Source organism: Onychomys torridus, chromosome 13, assembly GCF_903995425.1.
Source record: "Onychomys torridus chromosome 13, mOncTor1.1, whole genome shotgun sequence".
NCBI classification, from domain to species: domain Eukaryota; kingdom Metazoa; phylum Chordata; class Mammalia; order Rodentia; family Cricetidae; genus Onychomys; species Onychomys torridus.
Genome location: NC_050455.1, coordinates 63,087,767 through 63,110,564, shown reverse-complemented (window position 1 = coordinate 63,110,564; position 22,798 = coordinate 63,087,767). Strand labels below are relative to the sequence as shown.

Below are 22,798 nucleotides of genomic sequence, written 5' to 3'. Positions count from 1 at the left end.
ATTTGGGGGTTGAAAGGTCTGATACAGATGTCAGGGGCTGTAACTGGGGGGTGAGCTGTTCTTGGTGACAGACACCTAAGAACCTGATGTCAGGGTGTGTCACGGGGGTGGGGGGAACTGCTCTTGGAAACAGACACCCAAGAGCCACTGGGATGTTGATTGTGGACACAGAAGGGATGATGTAGATGACAGTGCATTTGTTGTCAAATGTAGTCTCAAGCCAGGTGCTCTTTTCTTGTTCCGGCCCCAGCAGACAAGGAGGTCTAGGGTCACAGACTTGTAAGAGCACAGGGTTTTAGAGTTTGGAGTGTACTGTATTTCTAAGAACCTAAGCTGGGTGGTACTCAGGGAGTATCTGAAGTATAGGGGAATCTCACTGTGACAACAAGGTTCCTGTATGATTTGTAAACAACCTGTAACTGTCATAGGGACAGTGCATACTTTTAATAAGTATTGATTATAAAACGGGAAGAAAGAATGTATTAGTTGTCCAACCAAACCTTTGTTCTTGAGTCCAAAAAAGTCCCCCAATGCAAAACAAAATTCTAAGAGCAGCAAATACATAAGTCTGTTACATTATTACTAAATTCTTTTAAATTTTTGTTTCATAGTAGAGGATTTACATTGATTTTAAAGTTTGGAGAAAATGTTGAAAATAACTTGAGAAGGGAAAAGTTGGCCCTAAGCTACTACAGTCTTTCAGAGCAGTTAAAACAAACAACAAACCCATAAATCATTGGATGTAAGTTAGTGATCATGCATTCTCCTTCAAAGGATTTTCAGATAATTGGGTTCTGAAGTCTGTTTCCCTTATGATCTTGGGGTCTGGAATCCACAGCACACTGTGAGGACCTTTGCAAAGGTTTAGCAACATTAAGGAACTTAAAAGCTCTGACACCGGTTTGTTTTTTATACCTTTAAATAAAAGTTTTCCATTCTCATCTACTATTTTTCATAGTTATATTGTGGAAGCTTTGCTGGTCTCAAGGTATGGACTAGCACAGGAGACTATATTTTTCCTCCGTTCTCATACTTGGTGCTTGTGATAGCAGGATATTTGGCTTAATTCTCCCATAAACCTGAGGCTATTGCAAGAACTCACACATACCTGGGTCTGGGTCATCCAATTTTCTTAGAAACAATACACAACATACTCAGTCTGGAGACCAATTGTAGCGTGGTCATTATTCACTGGCATTAGAGAATGCTTTACGGAAGCTCCTGTGGAGGCCCAGGCCCATACTTTTGTTCTTAAAACATCTCTCTACAAGCTCATGCACCCCTTTGGTTTACCAATATATGTCATTTTTATGGTATTAGTATCATTATTTGTTGAGAGACCCACAAAGGCAATTTCTGTCATTATTTTTAATATTATCTTAATTTGGACATTCTGCAGTTATATACAAAGATCCAATTAGGCACTTCCACTCTGTAGAACTGGCATTTTTATATGGTAACGACCTACGCAGTGGCTATTTCATTACATGTCTTTGTTTAAACTGAAGTCAAACCTTTAACAACCTTCTACATTTCAAGTATTTTTATTCTGAACAGTATATACAAAAGCTAACAACAATGTGCGACACTTTGTTTAGTTCAGTAGTCTCCATGGGTTCTCTAACTCTGGTTTGATCTACTTTGGGCACATTGAACAGACCCAGAATTCTCTCAGCTGACTGTACGTGCTCCCTGCTTTGCCTTGGAAACACGCATCCTCAGACTTCATTGAGAAACTCCAGATTGAGGCAGGCTGGGATGTGGATTGAGTCCATGGTCAGAGAAGATGGATTAAATGGAAAGAGAACAGGAAACATGTGTTTGGAGTCCAGCAGTAGCTGCTGGGGGTCATTCCTCTCTTGTAGCTGAGCCTGGGGAGGGAGAGTAAGATCGTGTAAGCATTTATTACAACCTAAAAAGTTTAAGTAACTCCACCAAAGTGAGCAGACACATGGAATGGACAGATTCCTAAGATGATGCGGAAGGCTTGCAGGATCAGGAGAAAGTGGTCTTCCTGTGTCCCTGAAGCATGTAGTGGAGACAAGCCCTAGTTTAGGTTGGTGGAGGTCAGATGGTGAAGCACTTTCCCATTTTAGCATCATCTTAATGCTTCCAGCTAAGGAAGAAGGGGAAGCTGTGGCCTAGATGCAAATCTCATGGGAAGACAGTCGTGGAATGATTCATGGACCAGGTTCTAAGCAGTGGTTCTCAGCCTTCTTAACGCTGCAACCCTCTAATACAGTTCCTCATGTTGGGGTGACGCCCAACCAGAAAAGTATTTCATTGCTACTTCACAACTGTAATTTTGCTACTGTTATGAATCATAATATAAATATCTGTGTTTGCCAATGGTGTTATGCCAACCCTGTGAAAAGGTCATTTGACCCCCCAAAGGGGTTGGGACCTACAGGTGGAGAACCACTGCTCTAGAGGCAGACAAATATCCAAACCTTCCTATGTCTTAATTTAGTCATCTGCAGAATGGAACATCATGGAAATTGCCAAGGCAGGAAGTCTAGGGAACAGCCCCTCCTCCATTGAAGCAACTACTAGGTTTGAAAGAGTGATCCTTGTTAAGTATTCCAAAATTCTGGGACCTGCTTAGAGACTCATTTATAACCATGCTTTGATGAAGAGAAAGGCTGGTATCTGTGAGCACATGGCTGAACCTGCTTATGTGCCCCATTCTTCAGCCTCAAGTATGGTTATGGTGATAGAAGCCTGCATTCTTGGAGTAGCTGGGTGGTGCCAGGGAGAGCAGTGGGGGTTTTGACCTCTAAAAGTTTGAGATTGTGTGTGCACTTTGGTTCTTCTGGTGGGATCCAGCATGGATACTGGTCTTAGATAAGGTTTTTCTCAGGGTATATAGTAGTTTGTCTTAGTGGCATCAACTGGAATATTTAAAAGGACAAATCCTCTTCCCCTCCCCTCTCTGAAGCCAGGTCTTTTAAGAACAGTACAATAACAAAAGTGAAATTCACTAGAGGGGTTCCATAGCAGACCTGAGCAGGCGGAAGGGAGATTCAGTGAGCGAGAAGACAACAGTGTTGATGTGACCAAGTCTAGGAAAGGAAAGTAATGAGTAGGAATGCTAGAGCCAGGTGTGGTGCTGCACACCCTGTGACCCCAGCACGTGGGAAGTGGAGGCAAGAGGACCAGGGTTCAAGGTCATTCTCAGTACAGAGCAAGTTCGAGGTCAATCTGGGCTAGTAAGACCCTGACTGAAAACAAACAAGTTTGAGGGGCCAGGAAGCAAAGTATCAACATACATACTGTACAAGTCCCAAAAAGAAGTGAGGGAAAGGGGCAGAAAAACGTTAAAATAAAAACTAAACCCATCCCAAATCCAGTGGGCAGTATGTATGAGTACATCTAAGCTCACTTGACATTAAGCAGTGAGCTTTAAACACACCGAGACATACAAATTGTGAAAACCCAAAGACAAGGAATCTTAAAAGAACAATAGAGAAATGCATTTGTCAGAATATCCTGAAATGAGATGACCAGCTGATTTTTCATCAGATGCCATGGACATGAAGTGATAGGATGACACACCACAAAGTGGGGATACGTGAGACTTTTACATCTGATGAAATTTCCTTCAAGGGCAAAGGAAAATTTAAGTCATATCTGGGGACAAAGACATTGGATAAAAGTTTCAGTTCATCATGAACAATTGTAGATGAAGCACAATTAGAAACAGAGCGTACAGAATATATGGTGCCCTAACTGACAGAGCTGAAGGAAAAATAGTTCTCCATTAATAGCGGGGCCTCAATATCCCTCTTCTGATGACATATAGCACTGTAAGGTGAGGTCTGTAAATAGGCATGATGGACTCTTTAGGGTTGAAGTTAGGTCACTGAGGCATACCTTTGAAGAGATACAAGGACTCTGGACCTTGCTGTCTCTTGCTTCCAAGTTGCTGTGCAGTGAGCAGATATCCCCTGCCTAATGCTTGCTTCATTAGTACTGTGTGTTAACATACCCTGAGAGCAAGGCTGAGTCGCCATGGACTGAAATATCTGAACATGAGCCCAGATGATCTTTTCCCTTGAACGTTGATTATTTCAAGTTTGGTACCACAGTGACAGAAAGCTCAATGATATGCATACAAATCCCCCCTTGGGGAAGATGATGGAGATGCTGCTCTTAGAAAGCTGTGAGGATCAAGAGTCAACAACCCAGTACACTGTTGCTGGCACTTGGCAAGTGCTGTGTTTGTCATGGGTAAGCCATGCTTTATTTGTCCTCGAACTAACCGTAAGCGCTTGAACTATGGACTCCAGGCTGGAGCTGTACTTTGGCAGGAGTATTGCCAAGGGGAAGATCCACAAATCCTCATCAGGAAAATACAGGTCATGCCACTACCAGCTTGAGGCACAAAAACATTGTCATTGTTTTGTTTTTCCCTCTTTGGGACAAGCCACTATTATTTCAAATGACTGACACAGTATCTTGATATTGTATAGCTTTCTAGGTTTCCTTGTTACTCAGCTTTAGAGTTGGAAGACCAAGGGCTAATTGCTCAGCTCTAGCACCCATGGCATCTTTATTGTTTCTCTTAAGCCTTGAAACAGGCTGAGGCCTTCAAGGACCAACAGCCCTTTGGCTGAACAGAGGAGGGTGAACCATTTGAGTGCAAGCCTGTGAAGGAGGCTGTTGAACCTCAAATTGTTTACATTTTGTTCGGTTACCTGAATGATGATAGAAAGTGCTGCTTAAGCCTCCATATGCTAGCCACAAGATTCTCATGTACTGGCATCCAAAGAGCGGGGCCATAACTTCAAACCAATTTAGGTTTGATGGAATAGTAGGATACAAGAGGGAGAGAAGTTTGGAGGAGGTGAGGCTGTTTATGGAGGAATAAACAACAAGCTTCACTGATCCAGGGTACCAGTGGCGGCTCTGGTAGGACCCGGCATGGTCTCTTACTGATGGCTGAGTTAGGTCACACAGAATGACCCACCAAGCCATGACAGTGGAGAGAGAGCAGGGGCCTGCACAGAAAGCCACTCAGTTCTTCTGTTCCTCTAGCTCAGTTCATTAGCTACATCGTGGGCTATACTGTTTAAACGCCCTGAAGAATGCCCACCTAATTTTTGACAAAGGAGGCAAAAATATACTCTGGGAAAAAAAAAAAAAACATTTAACAAACGGTGCTAACACAACTGGATTTCTTCTTTCTTTTCTTCTTTCTTCCTTCCTTCCTTCCTTCCTTTCTTTTTTTTTGTGGAGCTGAGGATCAAACCCTGGGCCTTGCACTTGCTAGGCAAGCGCTCTACCACTGAGCTAAATCCCCAACCCCATAACTGGATTTCTTATCTGCAGAAAAACAAGATGAGATTTGTGTCTTTCATCTTGTACACCGTCAAGTTAAAATGGATCAGAGAAGAGACCTCAACTTTAACCCCAATCCCCGAAATGTTTAGAGAGCATTTAGAAGACAAGATAATGGGGTAGCCAAGAAGTGTTCAGCTAGAACCCCACCAGCATGGGCGCTAACCCCAGCATCCACAGATGGACTGCATGATGTAAAAGGTCTCTACAGCAAAGGAGATGGTCAGCAGGGACAGAATGGGAGCAAAGCTTTACTGGCCACACTTCAGGCCAGGGGCAAATATCCAACATTTACAAAGAACTGCAGAAATTAAATACCAATAGAATACAACTGTCAACAACAAATGGGCCAATGAACTCAACAGATAGCTTTCAAAAGAAAAACCACAAAGGTCCAATAGCTATTTTTAATATAATGCCCCAAGTCACCAGCGAAATGCAAATTCAAACTACTAGTCAGAATCGCTATGATCAAGAAATCTGGAAAAAAAGCATGTTGAAGAGGATGTGGAGAGAAAAGAACCCTTATGTACTGTTGGTGGGAGTGCAAATTAATACAGACATTATGGAACTCTGTTTGAGACTTCTCAAAAAATTAAAACTAGAACTACCTTATGACCCAGCAATTTCACGCCTGGGTATACACCCAGAGAACTCCATACCCCACTACAGAGAATTTCTAGAGTGGTTGTCCTGGTTGTCCACAAATAGGTAAATGGATAATGAAAATTATATATATATTCCACTATATATGTAATGAAGTATTATTCAGCATTAAGGGAAAAAATGAAAAAAATTTAAAAGTTGCAGGAAAATGGACAGACTTAGAATATAAAATATTAAGGAAGATCACAAAATCTCAGAAAGAAAGAAACCACATGTTCTCACGTGAAGAATTCTGCCAATAATATCTGCATATATGTAAACAGATGTACCTGAGGGTACATATAACATGAAGAGAACAAGAAAGGCGAATTCAAGGGGATGAGGAAGGACTGATGCAGGTGATACTCAGTTATGAAAGAAACATAAAGCTAATTGTCTGTCTAGTTCTAATTCAACCATGGGGTTTGTTGCTGCTGTTGTTGTTTAGGATGGTAGACAAGTATTCAATACTGAGAGTGTAAAATTTAATGTGAAGACTTGGCTTCTGTTCTGAATGCCAGTTCTAACCATATAAGGTTGTTAAGTTGTATAGATTTTGGGTCTGGTTAATTGTGGCATGTGATGTTTTTTATCTGCAAGTTTTTTAAATTATAATGTCCTTAAAAGACACCTTGAGGAGACTGTAAAAGATTTAGAGGTGAACATGAAAAGGGGACAGAAAGGAGAGGCTGCGTGACAGTGGTTTCAGCTGGGGCTCAAGGCACACACATGGTTAATGGAAACTCACACGGTACGTGGTCTCGCAGAAAACCCCTGTGAACCCTGTGGTCGTATTAACAGCTCTCAAGCTTACAGTATCCAAGTTTTAATGCTTAAGTGTTTGAATGGCTATGTAAAAGTCATACATATTTATGAGTTACTGTGTAATGTTTCAGTAACTCAGGTGAGTGTTTTTAAACATGTACACTGTATGTAGTATGTGGGCAATGGTATGCCTAACAAAGCAGCTATGACTGCTGGACAGGAGGTCAAGTGTGGTGGGAGTGAGGATGGGGTTGGGGGTACGGTGAGGGAGCCGACTACTCATTGGTGCTTCTGAGCACTGCATAGGGAGAAACAAACTACAGTTGGTAAAAAAGCAAACCGTTTTGACTTTCTGACAATATGCCCTTGGCCTCCAGGGTGTTATCTCTACATCCTTCGTCTGCTAGGCCTACGGCCTGCTTGGCATATGTCAGTCTACTTTGGACTGAATTCTCTTCTTGCAAACGACAACATTGCCAGTTTATGGTGTGTTATGATTCTCCCTCCCATGTGGCTCGGATTCAAATCCAAGAATGACTTCCTAAACTTGCACTTTTGCTTAAGTTGCTTTTCAGGCCTCCACAAAAATCAGTAGTGGGTCAGGGTACCTCGTGGCTTCTCTCCTTTCTTCCAATCTCTTCTCTGCATTCAGGAGCTGGCTCTATGCTCATCCTATGCTGGCCTCCCACTCAGTACCCTCAGTACCCTCCCTGACTTGGATGAATCCCTTGTGTGGGTGAGCTGGCCTGCTCTGAAGGCTGTACACTTGGCAGGCCCTGGCATTTCCCTGTTGTCCTTGAGGCAACAGCTACCTTTAGTCTGACTTGGCATCTGTCCCTTGACCTCTGGCTTCATCTCTACTCAAATACCAGGCTAAAGTTCATTTACTCTTTTCCACGGTCTCTTCAGTGTCAAGGCACTCTTTCTAAATCTCTAGATCTCTTTTAAATCTGAGAATAAAATCCCCAGCCTTGTAAAGGAGAGCAGCATTCTGTACCAAAGCTCTTGTTTTCTCAGGGCTCTTTATCACTCCTGCATCTGTCCAGTGTATTCCCCACATGTAACTGGGAGAAATGAGTCCTCTTGTGGAGTCACAGTCAGCTTCTGTCAGTCACTGTCACACAAGAAGGCTCTCCACCGGACCCAAATCTCCCTGGGTTCAGCTTGAGGAAGCTCATGTTTAAGTTAAAAACTCACTTCTCAAGATACATCTACATATACATCTGACTAAGAAGTTTCTTCCTACCAGATCCCCAAAGACAAATACTGTATCAAAGACAAGGTGTGAGAGTTTGGATTGAATTCTTAGAGAATATTTCTTAGTTCTACATGGGTGGAACTGATATTAAGCCACCTTGTTAATTTCGCCTGGTGCCTTGATTCAGTAAGGTGCTCCCAGCCAATGAAACACTTGAGTTGAAAAGCTGAGTGGCAAAGGTAAGTCCATCTGTCTTTATGTCTTTAAGTCCATATGTCGTTAATATTACTTGTGGATGCTAAGATTCCTGTGCATTTAAGCAGGAAACCTATGCAGGTTTTTCTAGCACACAGTGTAGCCAGCCTTAGTAAAGAGAAGGTTAAATCTGCATTTTCAATGTCCTTTTTGGCTTCTGACTAGGGACTTGATGAAATGAACACTCAAAGACTCACCTGGATTGTCCGTATAAAGGACACTGTCACTCGTTCCTCAAATTCATTCAAGGGAGTGTAAAGGTTTAAAATTTTGACGATCTGTTGGGATGAAAACACAGTTTAGCTCAGTGCTAGACAAACAGAAGGCCACTTTGAACTTTAGGACTCTGACAGTGGTACCATACAAATGTCCAGCTCTCTGGACAGACCCCACTAGGCGTGTGCTCAGGCTGCTGTCTATGGCGAGTTTCCACCCCATGGCTGCCCCTGTGGGTTTGAGCTCCTGTACCACATTCATGTCCTCAATGCCCGCCCTTCCCCTAGGCTTGGTGGCTTATGCCTAGTGAGTTCAGAAAGCTGCTGCCTGGAACCCCCAGCCTCTGTTCTGCTGGCAACTAAGGTTCTTCAGAAGAGCACCAGGTTTACTTAACCGCGCTTAACCATGCTTACACCTCTTCCATAAGAAAATTCACTTATGCCAGGCAGTGGTGGCATAACACCTTTAATCCCAGCACTCGGGAGGCAGAGGCAGGAGGTTCTGTGAGTTTGAGGCCAGCCTGGTTTACAGAGTGAGTTCCAGGACAGCCGAGGATACAGAGAAACCTTATGTCAAAAAACCAAAAAGAAAAAGGAAAGTTCATTTACAAGTGAGATTTTCTTCTTAACCAGACAGCCTTTTGTCTGCCTATCAGTTGTTTTGGTGGAAGTACCAGTGCCAGGCCGACTGTAAGCAGGAAGTAAACTTACAGAAGGAAAACAGTTACTGGGGCCGAGAAACACGAGCCCTTGCAATTTTCTAAAGAGTTCTTTTCCGGTTCATTTCAGAAGACAGCGAAGGAAGTACGAGAAGCATGCTCCCTTCTGCGTATTGAGTTTAGAGTTGGCTACAATGGTGTTGGTTGGGAAGAGCATGCATTTGATTGGAAGAGACTGGTTTTTCGAGACAGAGTTTCTCTGTGTAGCTTTGCGCCTGTCCTGGAACTCACTCTGTAGCCCAGGCTGGCCTTGAACTCACAGAGATCCACCTGGCTCTGCCTCCCGAGTGCTAGGATTAAAGGCATGCACCACCACTACCTGGCTCCTGTGGTCCAATTCTAAGTAGCCACGATCAAAAGCAAGATCTGGGGACCCATCTCTTTATAGACTAGTCATATGTCTACAACCAAATTATGGTATAAATACAATTTTGGGGGAGAAGAATTTAAATTAATATTTAAGTACCTTTAGATCATTAAGGCTTCATCTAAAATGATATAAATGGTGTCTTAAAATGTGAAAATTGTAGTTATAAAGAAAGTATGTAAAGAAAGCGAACAGCCTCATACTGACAGATTCAGAAAAAGAAATCTCTTAGGTAAGAAACTACCTGGAATTGTTTTTAAAAAGTTGTGACATGAGGCCAGCAAGCTAGCTCAGTGGGTGAAGGCCCTTGCCACCAAGTCTGATTACCTGCATTCAATTCCCAGAACCCACATGATGGAAGAGAGAACAGCTCCTTCCAGTCACTCCCTGACCTCCATACATGCACATCAGAGAACATGTGCGCAGGCAATTTCACAGAGTTGTTTTCAAGGTTTGTGGGTTTACCACTGTGTAAGTTAGCACATAGGGAGGATCAGTAAGTTTCGGGGAAACGGCATCAGGTCAGACCAAAGTGGTCTCTGCTTCCTCAAGACCATTTCATCAGTTGCAAATTGGAATTGCATCAACAAGGCCAGGAGCATGGCATCAGCAAACTCCTTGCAAGAACAGACTGGCAGGGCCAGCACTGGTCTTGAATGGCAGTACCTGCTGGGTACTGAGGGAGGTACACAGAGAGCAGATGGCCTCTGCATCCTCGTGGGTTTTCTTCTTCAACTGGAGGAGCTGGGCTGCCTGGATCAAAGGTTCCATGGTCTGAACTGCTCCACTCTGGTGAAGGTTTTTTCCTCGAAGCCACTCTTCAAGTTGGCTTATGTTGTACCTTAGCCATAGGTAAAAAGGGAGCCATGTTAGCCTTAAGTTGATGGGGGAGGGTACCTGCTGGGTTTTGCAGGCTAGGTGTAACTAGTGTTATCCTTGCCCCCACTTTAATTATCTCATGTGGTTAAAAGCTTGCCAAACATGGGTAAGGAGATAGCTCAGTTTGTAAAATGTTTGCCTTGCAAGCATGAGGACCTCAGTTTGAGCTCAGACTTATATTTACACGCACACACACATACACACACACACACACACACACACACACACACACACCAAGCAACAACAAAACAAAAAATGAGCGAGGTGGCACAGTGTTGTCATCCTGGTGCTGGAGAGGTGGAGATAGATCTCGTTGGCCAGCCAGCCTAGACAATTGTGGTAAATGCCAGTTCAGTGAGATTTTTTTTTCCTTAGGTGGGTATTTGAGTTGTCCTCTAGCCTCCATATGTTCGTATACACATGTATGTACCACTCCTATATGCACACACACGTTAAAAAAAGCCCAACAAACTCTGCAAAGTGCCTAGCAGTCAATAACTGTATGTTGAGTAAAGAATGAACAGATGAATGCAAGCTTAAAATTAAGCAAAGGTGAAATACCTAATGCCTCTCTCTCTATATATATATTAACAGGGAGGGAAGCATAAATATACCAAATTAAAGTTTATATTTAACATTTAAAGACATGTATACTTGAGAGCCCTGATAACTAATAACTCATCCATCTTTCTCGCCCACCTAGCCACACTCACTAATCTTTAAAGAGCATTTGAGTGGGGTTGGGGATTTAGCTCAGTGGTAGAGCACTTGCCTAGTAAGCGCAAGGCCTGGGGTTCGATCCTCAGCTCAAAAAAAAAAAAAAAAAAGAGCATTTGAGTGTTTCTAAACTAGTGTGAGCATCTTTGTGCTAGTTTGCTTATCAGGTCACTGTCTCAGCAGGGTGAACTTCACCAATCAATAAAAAGGTGATGGATTTGAGCCACATACTGTCTATGACAAGGGCCACCACCCTGGGGACAACTGTCCTGTGTTCTGCCCCCACCCCGTGTTGGGCCTCTCAGTCTCCACCGCTGGCATGAGGTGAGCACCTCTCACCTGAGCTGCATGCCTGTACTCCAAGAGCAGGCATCTTTCCGCAGGAGCAGATTGTTAAGGGTCACAGCGTTGATCATGTAGAAGAGCTGTTTGAACACCTGAAGGATGATCTCAGGGTCCAGGCCCTGGTCACACATGACTATATGAAATGAATTCATCTGGCGGATGATAGCCTCCAGGCAGTAGGAATTCTCTCCATCCACCATGCTGGAGGAGCGCTTCCGGTAACCAGTTGGCCGCACGCCAGATAGCCCCTGGATACTCTCATTTTCCAACATGGCAGAAACTGAAAGGAAGGCGTGGTTAGAGCAAGTCTGCTGTAGGACCCCTCAGCTCAATGCGACCATTTGGATGTGCATAGTGTCAACATATGAGGGGACTTAACACATGTGGCAAAGAATTTTGAGTGTGGAGGCGCTCCATCTGACATAAAATAACTATGGAGCAAATTATCACTTAAATTCATTGGTGATTGGACAAAGCTAATGGTTATATACTAGCTGGATTCTGTACTACCACATGCCTCTCCCAGGATGGGTTTGGCTTTGTGGAAGCCACAGTTGGTAACACCTGGTTGCTGCAAGCTTGCCATAATCCCCCCACCCCCCACATCCCCCTCCAGACCCCAAGATGTGTGCTGGAGGTCCCTCAGCAGCACCTTACCAATCATAGGTTGCAATAAGCCCTCTGCGATTTTAATGAGCTGCTGATAGATCTGAATGGAAAGGTCACTTAGCACCTGCCGATATTCAGTGAGGTCAAAGTTCTTGAGACAGTGCTCATTCTGCTTTGGGGTGTTCTGCGTCATGAAGCCCTGCAGAGGAAGAATGTGCAGTAGTAAGCTTCTGGGGTCTCCTGGGTTCTGTACACCTTCTGGGACTTGGGCCACCTCAACAACTTCCTATTTGCAGGGCTTCCCTGTGTGTGATGCTCTAGAAAACATGAGGTCTTTGGGATGGCCCTGGACCTTCAAGGTAGTGGAAGTCTCATGACAGACAAGTCAGAACTGTGTAAATAAAAGGCCTATATCATTTAGACCCTCAAAATAAAGTGAGTTCCATATATTAAATACCCAAAGCCAGAAAAATAAATTAATAAAGGAGGGTACTATGCTTTCTGAATGTTTATCTGATTGCACATTCAGATTGCCCAAAATCTTAGGCTACGCAAGGCCCTACAGGAATATGGCATAGGCCAGGTTCTGTGTGTAGGAGACTCCTAGGAACTCTATCTTGCCAGTCACCAGATGAGTGGGAAGGGTGACAGTGGTGTCACCCTGCTGTAGCAGGATGGACAGGTAATCTGGGATGAGCACTAACATCAAAAGGGCTCCTGGCTAGGCGGTGGTGGCACACGCCTTTAATCCCATCACTCGGGAGGCAGAGGCAGGCGGATCTCTGTGAGTTCAAGGCCAGCCTGGTCTCCAAAGCGAGTTCCAGGACAGGCGCAAAGCTACACAGGGAAACCCTGACTCGAAAAACCAAAAGTGGGGGGGCTCCTATGACCTCGGTCCTCTCACTGCCATCTTTTTTGTTTTGGGATGGTCTTGCTATATCATCTAGGCTGTCTTTAAACTTGTGGTATTCCTACCACAGCCTCCCAGTTGATGGGACTGAAGACACGTGCCACTGAGCCTAGCTCCAATGTCCTTCTTTTTCAGGCTAGGAGGAATCAACAGCGGCCAAAAAGATCAGGACTGTCAAAGAGGCAGTCATGCCCTCCCCCCCAACCTCTTGCCCTCACCTCAAATTACAAAGTGACTTCTAACAACAGGCAAAAGTAGGAGCGACTGTGGATGGCTGCTCAGAGACCGGGCCTTTCATTCTTGTTTTTTAGCTACACAGAGCTAGTTACACTGTGGTTCAAATCTTGTCTCCAAGAGCAAACGTGCATAGGGGATCCAAAATGCAAGTAGATAAAGTGGGGTCCACTTTGGGCCACTTTGCTCACCACTCACCTCATCCCCACTGTACTGCTTCAGACAGTGAAGGAAGCGGCAGGTGTTGGACAACCAGAATGACGTCATCTCAAAGTCATCATTGTGCTTCTGTGAAAAGAAAAGCACACCACTGGCCCTGAGTTAGGGGTCTCCCATTGGTTGACATATATCCCTGGTGCCTCTCTTTCCATGTTTCCTGGGTTGCCCAGCATTCCTGGGCAGCCCCGATGTATGCGGTCCACTTTCCAGACAGAGAGGATTCCCTTTACAGAGATTTGCTGTTCCTCCACTCCCTGAGATGGTACCCAGACAGAACTATTCTCTGGTCTCCTGACGAGTGGTGCATGTACCCGAACACATGGGAAGAACAGGCTGTCTCCCAGAGCTGAAGAATGTGGAGCTGAGTGGCACAAATGAAGCTTAGGCCCAGCAGCCCTGGGCTCTAGTCTAGTCTAAACCTTGCTCTGGCCAACTCTGATTCTGACCTACCAGCTGTCCAATGCAAGGCATGCTAGGGAGCACAGCAGTGAAGTACACTAGTGTCCCACTGACCTAGAAGTCAGATGCTCAACGGCAATAAACTAAGTGAGCAAGGCTGCTAAGCAACCCATATACAACTCGATCTGTCCAGGTTCTGTATGATGCCCACGGACTTCTCAGAGCCTGTTCTGTAACACACCACCGTTATTTAAATGCAATGACTATTTGAGCTACGAGAACAAAACAAGGCTGACCGCACAGGCTATGGGCTAGAGTGGGCTAATCTAGCCCAGAGCTGTAGAAGGCCTCTCTAAGGAAGTGATGTTTGCAGTCCTCGGCTGCCTTAGACTCCTGCTGGAGCTTATAAAAGAGGTCAAGGCTAGAGACACAGATTTGAGAGTGACCAGCCTAGGCATGATACACTTCAGGGCAATTAGTAGATAATGCTGCCTGGAGCTTGAGACAGGGAAGGTGGGGCAGCTGCCAAGGGCATGCAGCCAGAAGCTTGATTACAGGTTCACTAGACCAGAAAAGGCTTGGCCACAGTTTTCAAGGATGGCTGGCCTCCTTGGAATAAACAGTGTTGGGAATCAGGAGACAGTCTATGACATAGGACTGTCACTGAGATGCCTGTCTCTAAAATATCCCTACCACCACCTGACCCCGGCTCCTTTGCGAACATGCCTCACCACCCAACAGCTGCTACCTTCGTCTTGTGTCTTAAGGGGACATTCTTGAGCGGTTTTACCACCCCACTCTCGCCGTCCAGAGCAGTCCTGTTCTGGTTCAGGCTACCTCACCTTGTAAACTGGTGAATGGCAGCTGCTCTTTCTGTACGCAACCAGCCTTGAGAGTGTGTCCCAGTCCCTTGGAAAGGTGAGAGTGTGGCTTCCTGAACGTGGTTCAGAGGCCGTCCACCTCCCTAACATCTATGCTAGTGGGCAGCCAGGTTTTCCTGTAAAGACAGGTTCGACAGAGAGGTGGTGGGAGGCCCACACTGGAGTCTTCCTGGTCTCCTGGCATCTGCAGTCTTGAGCCTGCTCTGAGGACTGCTAGGCATCCCAGGTAATGTAACTGGTTCACTGGCTGAACACAGAGCCAGAGAAGCAATGGGGATATTAGCTTTGCTCAGGCTACTGGGAACCTCAGCTGTCTGCACAGGCGCGGTACCTACCTTGAGGACTTTCTTAATGCCATTGATGGTGGAGCTCAGCAACGAGTGTACCTTGAGGTCATCGTTGGTGTAATCTGCATGCCTGATGCACATGTAGAGGATGTAGGCAGGCAGACAGGGCACGGTGCCCGACAGCATGTGGGGCTTCAGGTCTAACAGCAATAACAGGTGAGTTAGATCTACTGGGGCAACACCCCGAATGTCAGAATCCTTGCCTCAAAGAGAAATACTTGCATTATTTCCCTGTAACTCACCCAGGAATCCACTTCTCACAGAGATTGGAAGAGGACTAAGAGAGACTGTGGTAGCTTGAGACCATTATAGGCTCATGTATCTGAACACCTAGTCCTCAGCTGCTGGTGCTGTTAGGGGGATTATGGAGCCTTTAGAAGACGGAACATTGCTGGAGGAAATGTATCCTTGAGGGTTTATAGCCTTGCCCTACTTCCTGCTTGCGCTCTCTGCTTCCTGCATGCAGATGGAATGTGATCAGCTAGCTTCCTGTGCGGGCGCCTGCTGCTCTGTCTCCCTTGCCTTTATGGCTTCTATCCCTCCAGAACTGTAAGCCAAACAAACTCTTTTCTGAGTTGCTCTGGGTCACAGCAACAAGGTAACTAACGTACACATTCATCCAGTTGGAGACACTGGTCAAAAAACAAAAGCATGGCCTGGCTGGATGTACTGGCTCACACCTTTAATTCCAGCACTCAGGAGGCAGAGGCAGGTGGATCTCTGTGAGTTTGAGGCCAGCCTGGTCTACAGAGAGAGTTTCAGGTCAGGCAGGGCTACAAAGAGAAAGCTTGTCATAAAACAAAACAAAAGTGCATATTGCATTCCTAGGTGTTGGAATTAGAGCAGTAAAATAAATAGGCCCTTGATGACTTCTTTACCTCACGGAGGAAAAGGCTACAAGTTATAAACGCATGCCATGGTCTCAGGAAGGGGCTTACAGCTAGAGGCAGGCTGTATGGGCTCATGCAATGACGTGAGAACTCCACTTCTTGGCACCTGAACTTCTGACTAGACACAGTGGGTACTTCAAAACTGAAGATTAATACCAGGAGAATTTAACAATATCCTATCTTATAGCAAATCAGTTTGGAACGATTTCCTGGCAGCACTTTCCCTGATGTCTCAAAGCTGAACTGGTCCAGCAGCCCACTGCCATTCTGCTCAACACTTTGTCCAGCTACTCTTGTCCACCCTTTTCCCACCCGTGGATGTGACTCTATGAACTCCACACTGATACTCAGGCTCCCTGCCCCTCCTCCTAAGGCCTCCGGGAAGCTTTCTGATGGCTTCTAGTATCCTGAGGGGCCAAGAAGCCAGGATTAAAGTAATGAATAATGGCAAGAAACCAGGGCAGTGGGAAGAAAGGTCTGGTGCCAGGTTAAGATGGTGGGTGAGAAAGGGCCCCAGCACCTCACTTGGCTCTCAGTCTCATTACCCAACCCAAACCAAACCCCAAATGCCTTCTGGGCTTAGAGCTCACAAATGGGGAGGCCCCCACTCTCTGTCTGGACCAGCAGGATCCTTAAGTCATCTGCCAAGGCCAATGAGGGTTGGGGTTGGGCTGGGCTAAATTATCTTCAACTAATACACAGGTTACTTCATTCTCTCAAATAACATCCTTCTAGTTAGTGTTAATTACAGGCCATAACATCTGGTTAACATTCTGGCATATTCTAGATTCTAGGCTATAGATTGGCTCTTCGCTCTAATTAGAATGCCAGCAGTATTCATCCAGGGGAAAAACGCAGTTCAATAGGCCCACTGCCAATCTCTAACGCCTTACTTCAAGCTTTCCCTATGTGCAGATTTTAAGCAGCTTGCCTTGCCTTGGAATAATATTAGCATCTCACAGGATGGGGATTACAACTCTACTTTCTTCTCCTCTCTGAAGCAACTAGCCAATGATGGGTTCCTATGAAGTGGTCCATCTCTGTATATGGGTGTCACTGAAAGGCAGACAATGATGTACTCTTCCTTGGTATCCTTGGTAACCTAGAGCCAATCTAAGCATAAGAGCAGGAAGGGGCCCTTGACTTACGCTTATTTAAGTCATTAAGTTTTAGAGTCCTATTTACTTACTCAGTTAGCTCTGATGTTGTAAACTTTGTGTTTTATATTTACCACAGAGTCACTGGAGCATGATAGTCATCAGCAAGCTATTAAAAATGCCCAAATCAAATGTCTGAAGGGCAACCACACAGAAGTCATGTTCTATTTCTCCTGTGCTCTTGGCTTAGGTACAGTACTTGGCAGAGACCTCCCTGCCCTGGAGTGACTTCCTCTAGGGTAATGTTTACCTTGAGCTCTGACTCCTTGTGTGAGAAAGCCCTGCACTGAACCCAGCTTCCTCCCTAGCTCCATTCTACTGGTATAGATGCTGGGAGTATTAAACAATCAGGGAGGGTATGGCATTGGGCACAGCTGCTGACAAGCTTGCACGGCTTGTCCTGCTATTGCCAATGCGCATGGCCCACCCTGAACATCCCCAGAGAAAGAAGGGTTGCAGCAGCCACCGCAGAGAAGCGTGCGGAGGGCAGGAGCCCCTGGCACAACAGAGGCCTCTCTTCCCTGCGCTGATGCGAGGCTACAGGGGGTGGGGTTTTGGAAAAGCATCAGGGAAGCATAGAACAGCTATAGATGGTGGCCATGAGGTGGAGGAGGGGATTAAGAAGATCCGCAGGGGAGACGGGAGGGTTGGGGGCGAATAGAGATGGGAGAGGAAGGAGGGCTGGCAGGTGGCATGCCACTGCAGATCCTGACCTGTCACCAGGTTCCGGATGAGGAGGGCCTCGTCCTCTTTGTGGTACTCCAGCATGCCTTGGAAGTCTTTTTCTTTTCGCTGGACTGTGACCTGTCTTGTGAGTTCATGGTGCCTCCTGTCACTCTGTGCCAATGCCTGGGCAGCTGAGTGGGAGAGAGAGAACAGAAACATGGTAAGAACATGCAGCTGAATGCCAGCCTGCAGGAGGGATGTCCAGGCTTGGGGATCATGCTCAGGGTACTGGAGCATCCATACTCTATGAGCCTGTTCCTGCAGCCTGAACCCTCTCTATCTGTGGGTCAAGGACTTCAGCACTTGTGCTGTGGTCCGCTGTGGACAAGAGGAGGAAAATCTCTGAAAGGGAAATAAATGGGTAGGTTTGGGACCAGAGAAAATGTGAGAAGTAGTGGCAGCCATGTTCAGCCTGCCCTGCTGGCAAGTGCTTCTTTCTCTCCTCCTACCAAGCTGTAAGGAAGGTCGCTGAGTCTGGGAGGAGAGCCAGCCAGCCCTGTTCCACGCAGTTCCCTGTGCATACCACAGCACTGCACTGGCCATCAGGACACTGTGATGGTACAGTTGTGGGCTGGCCAGGGGAGCAGGTGGTGCCAGTGGGGCAGAAACACTGTAGCTGCCATCTAAATGTAGTGTGAGCCTACGTAAGCACACTATCTGGGAGACATCTTAGTGGTACTCATCGTGGGTATCAAGGACTTGTTAAACTTCATTCAGACCTTTCTCCGGCCCAAGGGAAGGTAGTAGATGCCAAATATTTATTCATGGCACACCTGGGTACTGACAGTGTGAGGGGACTGTCATCAGCACAGGACAGATATGAAATCCCCAGTTTTGCCCCCACCAGTCTAGCTGAGGAGGTGCCTTTGTGTGTTTGCACAGAAAAACACTTGACAATGCAGCTTGGCCAGGTGCCAGGCCAGGAGTGAGCACCATAGGTGCTGGTGGAGGTGGAACACCGAGAAAGCCAAGCAGAAAGGAAGAAAGCAGACAAGGACAAGGCTGGTCCATCAAAACATCCCGAGAGCAGTGGTTCTCTACCTTCCTAATGCTGTGTTCTCTATCTTCCCAATCACAAAAATACTTTCATGGCTGCTTCATAACTGTAATTTTGCTACTGTTATGAATTGTAATGTAAATATCTGTGTTTTCTGGTAGACTTAGGTGACCCCTGTGGAAGGGTCATATGACCCCCAAAGGGTTTGTGACCCACAAGTTGAGAACCACTGCCCTAGATGAATGGGAAAAGAGCTGGGCAAGTGATCATGGTAGGAATTTGTAACTGGCTGGAGGGATGCTCTGTGTATGTGCACATGCATATATGTTCACATACAGAGGAGCACCAGGTAAGAGCTGGGATTTTACTCTGCTGGCTATGGGGAGGGGAGAGGGCTGACAGTGCTCTCTCTGAGCAGAGGCCCTGGGAAGCTACTGAGTCACCTGGGCAAAGAGGATGAAGGCTGGTCCCAGGGTAGTCAGGGCACACACAGCCTGAATCATGGAGAAAGGTTAAGGTAGGTCTTCTGGACCTAGCAGCATGGAGAGGTTGGAAGCGGAGACACTTGGAAAATGACTACGGAGCATCCAGAGATAAGAACCCTATAGATGACGGAGGTGCACAGGGCACATGCAGGGAGACCATCAACTGAGAAAAGGTCACAAGCTGCCTGGTGTGGGCGGGCAGAGATGCCCCTGATACTACAGGAGCAGCAGCTATACACTCGGTGATCAGTGGTGTGCCCAGAGACTGTGGCCTAAGGATAGCACAGGGCATGATTCCAAGCCTAGGGTGGTGGCTCTTGAGCTCAGGGGAGAAGGAAGAAGAGAGTTATCAGGGACACCAGGGGCCTGAGGGCTACAGGCAGGGTGGGACATGTCTAGAGAGCACAACAGTTAGAGTTCCAGGAAAGAACATGCCCACAGTTTTAGGAAAGTGATTTAGCCTTCTGTTTGTCCCTCCCTCTGGGCTAGACTCCAAATTCAGAGTTTAATTGTGTCACAATGTTCTTTCACACCAGAAAGCCTCATGACTCTCTGCCCTCCAAGGGCAGGGACCACTGTGAACCTGTGTGTCTCACTCCTCCAGCCTGCAGAACCTGGCTCACACCTGCTCGAGCAGGTCTCCCTCCCTGTTGAGATGTGAGCTTCCAGGAAGCAGAATCCCTCATGACAGGGCTGGAGCAGGCACAGCCACCAGGAAACTGATGAAGTCCCACAGGCTGGCCAAGTCAGCTCTGCCTCATGCACGCACCCAGGCCTCTTCTCATGCACACCCAGGCACACTACCTTCTAAGTCCTGGACCTTCTTCATGTAAATCTTCAGCTGCTTTTTCAGCTTCCTTTCATTCTTCTCCAGCTTTTCTACCAATTCTTTAAAATCCTGAAAGCACAAGGGAGCAGTGTGAGCAGGATGTTGGCCTCACACTGAAGGAAAGGGAAAATCCTTGCCAGGAACACAGGGACCCAAGGAGGCTAAGGAGCCCCACTCAGGTAAGGGCAGAAGGGCCGCCTCACACAGGCTCAGCACCTGCTCAGAACCCAGGAAGGGCGATGAGTCAAGAGTTCACACTACCAGCAACAACAACAGGGTGAACTCCTCCCAGGGCGAATTCCTCCCACTGGGGCACTCTGGCGCTGCATGGAATCCTAGGGCTCCCGAAGTCAAGCCTCCCCAGAGGACACCCAATCAAGGTGTCCAGGGGAGCGGTGGACAGCACTCAGGGTGGAGGTGTAGTCATGTAGGCATATAGCTGGAAGGGTCAGCAAGCCAAACAGGCTTCTGGGATGGGAAGCCAAACAGGACAGGGGCTGTGGCCTCAGTCACTAGCAACAGTTGCCCCTGGAAGCAAGTCAGTCTACTGGGATCTAGAACAGTAAGCTGCCCAGAGAAGGACTTCGCAATCGTTATCATCCCCACCACGCTGGGCTGTGGCTCTTGGAGGTAGGGAAGTGAGAGAGGGAAGCAGTCCTGCTTTCATCTTAAGAGCCAAGCCTAGGCAGCCAAAGTAACAGAGAGAGAAGTAAGCAGTTCATCCAGGACCTCTGAAACCTCTTGGGTGTGTATTCTCACACTCCACCCCGTGTGTGTTACAGGGTAGAGAACCCAGGGCCAGGGAAATGTGTGCTAGGCGAATGCTCCATAGCTGGTGCTCCACCACCAGGACAGAAACTTTTCCTTGGAGTCCAAGGACGTGTGTGTGTGTGTGTGTGTGTGTGTGTGTGTGTGTGTGTGTGCGTGTGTGTGTATGTGTGTGTGTGAAAAAGAGTGCAGTGACTGTGGGGGCCAGAGAATGGAGAAGGCTTTAAGGGCGGGCTGCAGAAGAGAGCCAGCTACAAGATGCATACCCATGCTATGGAGGGCCTTTATCTTCATTGAAAAGAGGCTGGCCTGACGGCTCAGCAGGCCCTGGCACTGCTGCCGAGCCTGTTCTGTCCTCAGAACCTACACAGTGCAGAGAACTGACTCCCGTGAGCTTTCCTCTAGGGGCCACACGTGTGGTAGGATTCCCCACAAATAATAAATAGATACCATAAACCACAAAATTCTCTTCTCAGATGAGGGGCGTCTAAATGTTTACCTAGTCCTCCATAAATCCTCTAGTCCAATCTCTTCTTTTTCTGTAATCTGTGCTGCTAATCAATACTGTTTTCCTTATGTCCTTCATTTTGTCTTCCTCCTGACCTGTAAATTCTCCAGGGGACACACCCTCCCATCCTTCTAACATCTGCCATGATCACCAAAGATAGCCACCAATGATTTCTGTTCCCATCAAAGGACAAGTACTCCCTACTACATCCGGCTGAGCTGTGAGATTTGTCTTGGTTACTAGCATGGGGCAGGAGTAATGTCATGCTGGTTCTGGGCACAGGCCTTGTAGGAGCCCTATGGCTCCTGCTTTCTTCTTCTTGGAAGCCAGTACCACATACAGCATCTCAGGCTAGGCTAGGGAATAAGACAGGGCACATGAGACCTCATGGAGGAAGACCCAAGTCCAGACACCAGAATAAAGCTCAGCAGATCTTCCAGCTCCATGTGGAGCACAGCCAAGCTGTCCCCATTGGGATCTGCCAGAATCCCTGGCCTGGATATGGACATGGCCATTTTAATACATCAAGTCCTCCTATGCTATGTGTTTCAATTATCACTCGTCAACAGACAGGACTTTCTAGGTCTCTGTTCCTACTGTAGAGCTAAGGACATGAGCCTTGCCCATCTGGCAGCTCCTGATCATATTCCATCTAGAAAGGATCCCAAGAGTTATAACCCACGAGGCACAGCCACCTACCAGGTTCTCATTGGTCAGTCGCGTTATCTCCTGCTGGACCCCAAACTCCACCTGGGCCTCTGGGGAGAGCAGCAGGGTCTGGCAGAAGGTCTGCTGCTGCTTGTCCATCTCCTCTTTCAGAGCCTCCACCTGGGCCTTGAGACGCTCCACCTCCTCCTCATGCTCCAGGCTCTGAGCCTGCAGCTGTGCCTCCAGCAACCTGCACCCAAGAAAGCAGGCCGGGTTACCATGTGGCTGGAGTGGGCACCCACAGTGAATGGCCACAGACAAACACAGCAAGGGGAGCAGCCAAGCACATAGCAGGAGTAATCATATGGCCCCAGCAAGGATGATGCTGCGTGGGGGTGAGGTACCAACAGGCAAGCAAGCCAACTTGCCATCCTCTCAGATGACCAGAAACCAAGGCCAAAGGCACCCTTGGGTTTAGGCTTCTTTTATCACCCTCATTTTCCCCCCTATGGGCACAGCCTACTGGTTTGGGATTGAAAGACTGTTTCCATGACAACACGCCGTTAATACAGATAAAAGTCTCATAGTGTCCTTGAAATAGTGGCGTCAATATCTGCTCCAAAGTTTGTAAGAATTTCCTTGTAAGCCAGGCGGTGGTGGCACACGCCTTTAATCCCAGCACTTGGGAGGCAGAGCCAGGAGGATCTCTGTGAGTTCGAGGCCAGCCTGGTCTACCAAGTGAGTTC

At 46.8% G+C, this 22,798-nt stretch overlaps 1 protein-coding gene across 1 annotated transcript in view; it reads right to left on the bottom strand.

Annotated features, from left to right (window-relative positions):
* Window positions 1-1,353: 1,353 nt before the first annotated feature.
* Window positions 1,354-22,798, bottom strand: part of Myo5b (myosin VB) — a 302,139-nt gene continuing 280,694 nt past the window's right edge. Inside the window, exons 31-40 of the mRNA XM_036205228.1 lie at window positions 22,104-22,302; window positions 20,104-20,197; window positions 17,805-17,948; window positions 15,033-15,184; window positions 13,397-13,486; window positions 12,103-12,253; window positions 11,440-11,725; window positions 10,171-10,345; window positions 8,401-8,481; window positions 1,354-1,871 (exon numbers count right to left, since the gene is read on the bottom strand). Of these exons, the coding sequence (XP_036061121.1) occupies window positions 1,719-1,871; window positions 8,401-8,481; window positions 10,171-10,345; window positions 11,440-11,725; window positions 12,103-12,253; window positions 13,397-13,486; window positions 15,033-15,184; window positions 17,805-17,948; window positions 20,104-20,197; window positions 22,104-22,302 (1,525 nt within the window). The 3' untranslated portion in view covers window positions 1,354-1,718. The remainder of the gene's footprint in view (window positions 1,872-8,400; window positions 8,482-10,170; window positions 10,346-11,439; window positions 11,726-12,102; window positions 12,254-13,396; window positions 13,487-15,032; window positions 15,185-17,804; window positions 17,949-20,103; window positions 20,198-22,103; window positions 22,303-22,798) is intronic.